We start from the raw sequence: 9,019 nt of genomic DNA on the forward strand, positions 1-9,019 counted from the left end.
GCTTGGTACTAGAGTCATCTCTCAACTGTTCTTTTCTCTACCACCGTTGCTTCTTAAGACCGTTCAGAGTTTTGTCAGAGACAAAAAAAAAAAAAAATCACAAAAACGGATGCAGTGTATTTGTTCTTAAATAGTTGTACAAAAGAAGGGGGCTGACCATGTCTGCGGTAACATTGCATGAGTCCATATTGCTATTAGAGTTACAGGTACTCGAACTCCAGTGCTTGGTGTAGTGCCAGCAGGTCAGAGTGACTGGATATCCTCCAGAAAGGCATGTTGTGCTGTGGAGTGAACATAAATCATTAGAACCAACAGCTGTAGTTTTTCATAGCTGCACACCGCCACCTGAAGTCATGCAAGCTACACTACAGTAGCTTGTAGCTGCTTGCTTTGCAAAAGCACTGCAAACAAAAACCCATGCAATCCCAAGGCCTAAAGGAAGAGTTCAGCATTTTGGGACATAGACATCTGCTTTTGTCCTGAGTTAATTTAGATGAGAGGAACTAAATCATTAAATAACTGCAGTTCAATAAGGCTACGGCCAGCAGCCGTTAGCTTAGCATTGAAAATGGAAATGGGAAACTAGCTAGCTGTGCTCAATCCAAAATTATAAAACCTAAAAACCTTTCAAAGTGACTTGAAAGCTCACTTGTTATATCTTTACAAAAGGGTAAACATGACTGTTTCATGAGGGACGTCAATCTTGTTTTCACACTGCTGATTGTTTGAATTAAACAATGTATAATCTTTTAATTAGTGGGCTATAAAGACCCAGGAAACCTGATTGTTAGCTTTGAATAGGCTACTTGTTTCCCCCTTTATTCAGACATCATTCTTAGCTAGGCTAACTGGTTGCAGCATTATGTTCAACGGACAGTATAAATCTTCTCAGCAAGAAAGCAAATAGGCATGTTTCCCATAATGTCAGACTGTTCCTTTAACAATCCCAGCACCCAGCATAATGAATGAAACCCAAAGCTGGAGAAGAGATGGGATTTATATTCACACTTGAGGAAATATGTCCTAGTATATCACTACGTACTTCGGTTTTGTTGTGATATAACTACTTTTCTCTCACATATATTGCAGTATGAATGAAAAATAAGACTCCACACACCACTGGATAAAAAACAGCATTATTGCTTGATTCATTGAAATGAATGAGATTGTTCAAAGCTTAATCTCTGTGTATATTTTTTGCAGTTATTCTTTTTGTCAATTGTGACACAAATCAAGTTGAGTCAGGAAGTGAATGATACAATTTAGCTGCAGGTGGCTCATAAATTTGGTATATTTGACTAAGATTGCAATCTCAGATCTTCACCCTGACAGTTGCAATCATAAGTCTCCCGTAACTCCATAAAAAAACAAATAAAAAAACAGCAAGTAGAACAGAAAAAAAGTAAACGACCATCACAAATCCTCTACAGCAAAGAAAGGCAGGCTTCGTCCAATCAGAGCTCACACTGTGGAGAAGGCGGGGTCACGGTGAGGTTGCGTGTCCATTACCTTTTTGGCCGCCTGCTCCTCTTCCACACCGTCCCCAATTACAACATACACTACTTTCCTGCCAAACCTTTGCATTATGCGCTCAAAGCAACTCTCTTTTCCTGCAAAAAAAACAAATAAACAAGGGGGAGGAAGGAGGGTCACAAGGTCAGAGGCGTCACAGTTCAGAAGTCGTTTGTTTACCTGGCTGGCCGCATGCTCTTCATCCTTCCCATCGCCAATCACAACATATGTAATGTTAGTGCCAAAGCGGGAGACTATACGCTCAAAACAGCTCTCTTTGCCTAGAGACAAACAAATGGCTTTCACAGGTTTTTTCTTTATTGTTTAGATGGAAATAAAACACATGACAATGCAAAGCTGTGTGCATCAAGGGTGAGGTGAAGGAGAGGAGGCTGTCACACGCACGCGCACACACACATGAACAAACTGGGTCTAACATCAACACACGCACTTGGCTTTCTTTCCTAAGTGTTTGCGGTACATTGGTGTAACCAACTGAATAATACGCGTGTGATTAAACATAAAGACCCTTCACACCCACGCAGGTGCTTTCAATCATTCTGGCTGATTAGACTGCTGCTCAGGTAAAAAAGTGGGTGGAGCTATGCTGGAATCACGTGAGGTCACCAAACGTCATGAAGCAATTAAGAAGAAAAAATACTGGTCATCTTGATTTAGAATAAATGAATTATGTAAGCTTGCACTCAATAGAGTTATAATAAGTTATTTAGTGCTTTTAATCACAAACGCTATGTCACTTTGGGATTGAAATTCACAATTTAATGCTGCGTTTCGACCTTAAAAATACAAAAATAATTCATTTCACGTGGCTTAATTATATTCCCAATGTTACAAGTTATGCCAGTCAAGGTCTGTGTTTCACAGTGCATTCATGTAATTACTGTAAAGTTGTATAAAATGACACTGAGAAATATCACATAACCCTGAATCATGACACATTAAACAGTTACTGTAATTGTATTAATATACAGGGAGCACTGATTAAGATAAGAATGTATTATTATCATAGTCATTTTATTTATTAATTCCATATATAAAATTACTGCTACTATAGTATACTACTATAGCCTCTTGCTCAAGGTCGAGTGTGTGTGTGTGTGTGTGTGTGTGTGTGTTTGGCAAAAGTGTAACCAGCATGATCTATTGATTTAATGTGGACTGGGTTCAGTTACACACACACACAGGGTGTAAAATAAAACACAACTCAAACATTCCCAACCAGCCGTTCAGTGAACCTGAGCCCAACTGAAGCAAGAAGTTAAATATCAATACAAGAAACAGGATATCAGTAACATATGGTGGAGATGAAGAAACATCAGAAATAATGAACAACCAACAAAACACATGTGACATTTGCACCGTTAAAATAGGACAAGTCGAATATATAGTCAGTTGATGTTAAATTACGGTCATTCATCCTTTCCATCAATATGAGATTGTTGTTTGGAGTTTATGGAACATGTGTGCCTTACCTATTTTTGTTGCACTGTAAATGTTCTCGACGGGGAAAGCAGATCCCAGACTATATAAGAGAACTTTAGCCAGCGCTGGTATGAGCTGCGTTGTGGTCACCATTACGTTTACACAGTTACTCCTGTGGGACAGACAGAGAGCAGAGCGTTTTGTGTAAAAGTGGGTGAAAGGACAGATGAAACGGATCGATACAGGGATTAATGGATCACGAGTTAATGTCCGTGACTTAGTTCCCACGCTCTAAATCTTGATCTGATTAGTTAATGTGTAGGGGAGGAGTAGGGGAGTGATATCAGTCTCTGTGAAAGAAAGAACACACATATAACGAAGTAGCACCTGGAGCTGATGATGGACAGAGACTTGAGTGCGTGGGTGACCCAGGAGTCGGTCAGAGCCTCCACCTCTGCTCTAAGCTGCAGCCAGGCGTCTCTTTTAGCAGGACCCAGCAGACCTAAAACACAGCATGACTTTATTAAACCCTCAAAGCATCACACACACACACACACACACACACAAGTTAATTAAAAGCAGCAAAAGGTAAAGACACAATGAGTGGAGTCCACTAGGGTTAGATCCATATGGTCGTTATGTGGGCCTTTCATGATATATCACATTATGGCTTTACAAACTATAATGATGAAGGTTTAGCTTAATTGGTGAAAAAGATATAAATCACTATATGCAGTAGTTTGCTGTTTTTATAAAGATTGACTGAATTCTTTATCTATATCAAATACAAATGGACAGCATGCATATACTGTATGTTACGTCCACTAATACGTATTTATTTAATTCTTCCAATTCCAGTTTTATTTTAAAATAATCTTTTCATTAATGCTGTTAGAAAAGGTTTCCTAAAACTCAGTTTTCAGTTGAAGCATCATACATTTAACATTATTATGCTGTTAAACCTATTATACACTGTAGCCTTTGTCCATGAATCTTTTCAGACACAATTTTAATCCGTGATCTTTAATCTGGTAGACAATTTACACGTTCAAATAAAGAAAACCCGCCTCTCTCTATCACCCTCCGGTCTATCCCCAGTGTCCAGCAAACTCCTGTCGGATTGGCTTACCCCCCACATTGTTTTTGTACGTGCTATACATCTCTTTGACTCGTCGGTAGCGGAAGGCCAGTTTCCTCATCCAGTCGACCCCGCCGCGGACACCCGTAGCCAGGCACAGGTTGGCGCTGGTTGCAGCTGCATGGAAGCCATCAGTTGCAAAACTGTAAGTACTGTCAATAATAATGATATGTTTTATTTGAAAAATCACCTCTGGTAGAACAAAAAGATCAAACAGTTATTCATTATTCAGCACTAGCAGTGTGTATTTATACGAATGCAAATTCATTACTACCTTTAAAATGCAAAGATATAGTAAGAAATGACGATATTTTACAGTTACATATCGATATATTATCAATAAAAACAGCCAAACAACAGAAAAAAATACTGTGATTTGGAAATTATTATCTTTTTTCAATAACATCGACAATTTTTACATCAAACGTATTATTTAAACAATGTGAATTGTTATATCCTCACCTTAAGTCCTGGCCATTGTCGTCTGATGACACATCATCAATGTGTACCTGATCACACTCCTGTGCACACACACACAGACACACACAGACACAAGTAACACACAAATACGTTACAATAAGACCGCTGATTCCATGCAGGGAAAATTCAAGTGTCACAGCAGCAGAAGTACAAGAACAGATGCATGGGTAGATAACTTCACTTTACTGCACACATTGTGTGCATTTAATACATAGAAATGAAGCATGAAAAAATAGATAATATATAAATACCAACATATATAGTAACTGTAAACTGTATTGAGACAAATAAAGTCACGAATTAGCTCTGTATAGAAATATGTTTACAGTTATTAAATGTATTTATCCATTTTTCATACAAACAATTATAACAAAACAGCATGCACTAAAATTAGAATATAAACATGGTGCAGCCCTGACGGTAAGTGGTATGTTACACCACTTTACACCAATAGAGGGTAGTACAGTAGTACTAGTAGAAGTATTTAAGCGCTTAATGATGTGCCCTGTGCAAAATGTGAATACTGCGCAAGAAAATCTTATTCAACATGCCCTTTACATTTTTTAAATGTGTGTTTTTGTTTGTATCAGAGTGACGTGTGTCTCACCTCCAGATCATTGAAGAATAAGTGTGTGTCCGCCAAGTTGAAGATCATCTCTTCCATCCTCAGACCCAGCGTTACCGCCATCGGAGGGTCCTAATGGAAGAGGAAGATAACATCCTCATTACCGTCATGACATCACCATTATGAAAAACTATTTGAGAGACGTCACTTCCTCTTGTCCCAAAAAAAGGTTTCTGCTTTGACACGCCTCCTACTTCTTCCTAAATTCACACCCCTGGCCCCCACACGCTCACTTTTAGAGTTGGTACGCTCCACTCATCACAGCAGATGCTGACAGACAGGTTGCACTTGTTCTGTCCCATCAACATTCCTCATGCTTGGTGCTGGTGGGGTGTTTGTGGGGGGGGGGGGGGGGGGGGGGGGGGGGGGGAGTGTGTGTCTTCATGTGTGCATTGCAGAGAGTAGGCACACCCTCAAAGGGATACAGAGTGTATGTGGTATGTCAATGGTTTGTGCGTGTATGTGTGAGCCGGGGGCTCAGCTGCAAAAACCATCATCTGTGATAGGTCAGCAAGGGACGACAGCTTGCCGCACGATTCGCTGACGCCGTCAGACGACCAGAATAGAAAGAAACTAACAGGAAAGATAGTGAAAGTGAGCGAGGCACATGGGCTGAGAAAGTGTGTATAGCGCTCTCCAGAACTTGAGAGCTGCTAATAGTGAAAGCAGCAATTCTGTCTGCATTTATTTTCCTGCTTCCCTGTCAATCACAGAGACAAGAGGCACTTATGCCTCTCATGTAATGATTATGTTGGCTGCCAGCCAAAGAGAGTTACTGACATCAGTGGGTGTCGAAACACTCGAGGCAGAAATGTGTTTATTCCCTTTGAGCAGTTGAATTGGGCTGTTGCTTTGGGCTCCATAAAGGCTGAGGTGGCCTTTTAAAAAAAAAAAAATAGTTGGCCAGACAAGTTCAATCAATCACAGATAATTACTACTTTGTCCCGGCAAAAGTAGCTTGAAACAATTCCATTCTCCACCTCTGCTGTTATCATTTGAGCACCGGAAACTCAACACCTCGTGATCGTTATAATAACTCTGTGTGTATGTATGTATATTTATTAAAAAGTGAAGCATCGTTTAGAGCAGATAGACACTCACAGCCCGTATGAGAAGGGTGCTTAGGTCTCGTGGTTGCTATGTCAACAGTGTAAACACTATTTTGGGCGAGGTGTGAACAGACACAGCTGCCACGACATTTCTTGAGAGCAGCAGCAAACGAGGTGAACAAATGCTCTTAAAATTATTTTTAATACAAAACATGGCACGTTATCAGAGGTCACATGAAACCTTATTTGAGCCATTAACATTTCATTCATTATATCTTTGCAAGTCAGGAGACTACTTGTGATATTATAATCCTAAACCTTACCCTAACCGTACATTAAGTCTTCACCCTAAAATGAAAATGCATTTTAGCCCCAAAAGGAAGGCGGGGCCCCACAAATGAAGTAAAAGAAACACTGATTGACATAAGGCGTTCCTCAGCCCTTAACCCTAAACTTAACCATCACAACTAAATGCCCAACCTAAACCTAATTCTAACCTGAACCTGAAAACCAAATCTGAACCCTCAAACAGGCTTTTGAGGAAGTGAGGATCAGACAGTGTCCTAAAATTCAAAAACGGCCTCATTCTGAAGGTTTTAAAACTCCTAACAAAGACAGATGCACAAGCACCCAAGTTATGCCCATTAATGACCAATCGCCAAACTCCACTGCACAGCCAATAAAAAGTACATCAGTGCCTACAGCCCCCTATCTGTAAAACGCCGGGCCTCCTATGGCTCTATGTGAGTCTGGCTCCAAATGGTGTGTGTATATGCTGTGCCAGCTTTTCTTTGACTACCAAACGAGAATATCAGAATGGACTCTGCAGGCTGCAGAGTAGGAAGCAAAGCCCATACAGGCTGGCTGGTGCTATGCAGGTGCCCACAGGAAACGACATCACCCAATAAAAAAAATCTGTAGCCTTGGCCACATAGGATGATCCCAGATCAGAGCCAAGAACTATTAAAAGAAAGGAAACTATAAACAGTGTAGCTGCTAGATGAGAGGGCGAGACCACCAAATAAGTTCAAAATGAAGATCGAAATAAACGTCTGTCCAAGTGAGAAATGTGCATGTTAAATTATGATTAAACTAATGTAAGCAATAGCAGTTATACATTACTTTTAATGTATTCCTATAACATAATATATAGTACATTTAAAGAGTTTTTATGTATGTGGTCATCATCACAAATGGACTATAATATTCCTAAAGTAGTGGATGTGATGTTGAGATAAAATATTGAGGGAAATTAAGCTTATTGGAATGTTATACTCATTGAGTTCCATTTAATAAAAAAACTGCATAAAAGTTAAATTTAGAGGTTAAAATGAGGCCTTTTGAATGTAAGTTCATGGGCGTATCTTATATTTTCATATTTACTTGTACTAATCTTTGACCAATATTCATCTTTCTAGGGCAATTATTTACATTTAGGAGAAAATTAACTCAATCAATATATACCAAAAACAATTAAAAAAAATAATAATGATAATTCTTTTCAGCACTAATAATTAATTTCAGGCCTTTCTGGAATGCTGTCTATGGCCGCAACAACCTCCATCAATCACAGGGCATGGCATAGCTTGTATGTGGCCTGTGAGGCAAAGCCCAGGGCCACAAAAAGACCCTTTTTGACTCACTGCTGGTATACTTCAGGCTTATTGCTGATTCCGCGTTGATAGATTGACATGGCGCAGGATGGCTATAGAGATTAAAACACAATAATAACAGACAGCCAGTGAAGGCAGCATCTTACCTTGCCGTATTTCTGTGCGTAGGAGCCCGTGAGCAGAGAGTGGAAGACGATTATTGTCTCGTCCAGATCCCACACAAACACCCTCTGGAGAGCAAAACAAGTGAGACGATGAAAGACGGTTATGTCCATCCGTTTAGCCCATATGTGCATTAATTGGACAGGGACATGGGTGGTCCTGGTCTCTATCAGCCCTCTCCTCTGTTGTTTTGAGACTTCAGTGAACAGAGAGGATGACGATCAATGGGATAGCGCATACCCATTGAGATTTAAATGGAATATTCAGTCAGTGAGTGCTCAGTCAGTGGGTGTTTTTCGGCCCCTTACCTCCAGGTCACTATCAGGGGGAGGGGAGGGGTTGTTCTTGCGGCCCCTGCCCCGGGACTTGGACCCCCCACTCCGGCAGGCTCGGTCATCCAGCTCTTTGATGGGCGTGGAGGGGCTCTGCACTGTATCAAAGTCCCCTGAGACTGTATGGAAACACAGGCAGAGCTAAACATTTGAAACATTTTGAATTTACAAACGATCAAATGTCTGCACAAGCAATCACAAACTGTATTTCGCTGCATTAAAGCATCTGTAATGATGTGGTTTGAGCTGATCCCACAGGTGTTTTAGAGTATCTACTTCAGGAAAAGCGATAACTTTATACAGTAATAAGCCATTTAGTCAGGTTTAATAATTCAAGGTAATTGGCACAGCAGATCAACTTCAAGACTACCAATGGACCTAAAGAAAAGTACCAATGGTACTCTGACTGATTCATGATAACATGCAATGTTAAAGATTTAACAGAGGAGGGGGAAGATGGAGCTGTGCAATAAATTAAAAGGTAATATGATGCTTTTTTACAAAGATACAAAATTCTGCAGGAGCATATACATATGAGCAACACACATTCCTCCTAATGCCATATGCTCCCACTGCTGTGTGGTAACCAGAACCAGACTCTAAGCTTCGGCTCTCATATTGTTATGTCTCAATCAGGGGGAGAGGGAGGGGACCAAGAGAGAAGG

The 9,019-nt window shown here is 40.2% G+C and overlaps 1 protein-coding gene across 9 annotated transcripts in view; it reads right to left on the minus strand.

Annotated features, from left to right (window-relative positions):
- Positions 1 to 11: 11 nt before the first annotated feature.
- The window catches only part of eya4 (EYA transcriptional coactivator and phosphatase 4), a 38,564-nt gene continuing 29,556 nt past the window's right edge, over positions 12 to 9,019 (minus strand). For 4 of the 9 annotated variants that reach the window (XM_031870369.1, XM_031870367.1, XM_031870366.1 and 1 more), the window contains 9 exons: positions 8,331 to 8,473; positions 8,007 to 8,090; positions 5,181 to 5,270; positions 4,556 to 4,614; positions 4,085 to 4,245; positions 3,343 to 3,457; positions 3,006 to 3,127; positions 1,510 to 1,793; positions 12 to 281 (listed from right to left, as the gene is read on the minus strand). In XM_031870369.1, coding sequence (XP_031726229.1) covers positions 201 to 281; positions 1,510 to 1,793; positions 3,006 to 3,127; positions 3,343 to 3,457; positions 4,085 to 4,245; positions 4,556 to 4,614; positions 5,181 to 5,270; positions 8,007 to 8,090; positions 8,331 to 8,473 — 1,139 coding nt within the window. In that variant the 3' untranslated portion in view covers positions 12 to 200. The remainder of the gene's footprint in view (positions 282 to 1,509; positions 1,794 to 3,005; positions 3,128 to 3,342; positions 3,458 to 4,084; positions 4,246 to 4,555; positions 4,615 to 5,180; positions 5,271 to 8,006; positions 8,091 to 8,330; positions 8,474 to 9,019) is intronic. The other 5 variants (XM_031870374.1, XM_031870373.1, XM_031870371.1 and 2 more) reach the window with 2 other exon arrangements.

This window comes from Anarrhichthys ocellatus, unplaced genomic scaffold, assembly GCF_004355925.1.
Source record: "Anarrhichthys ocellatus isolate YVR2014 unplaced genomic scaffold, GSC_Weel_1.0 scaffold52, whole genome shotgun sequence".
Classification (NCBI taxonomy): Eukaryota; Metazoa; Chordata; class Actinopteri; order Perciformes; family Anarhichadidae; genus Anarrhichthys; species Anarrhichthys ocellatus.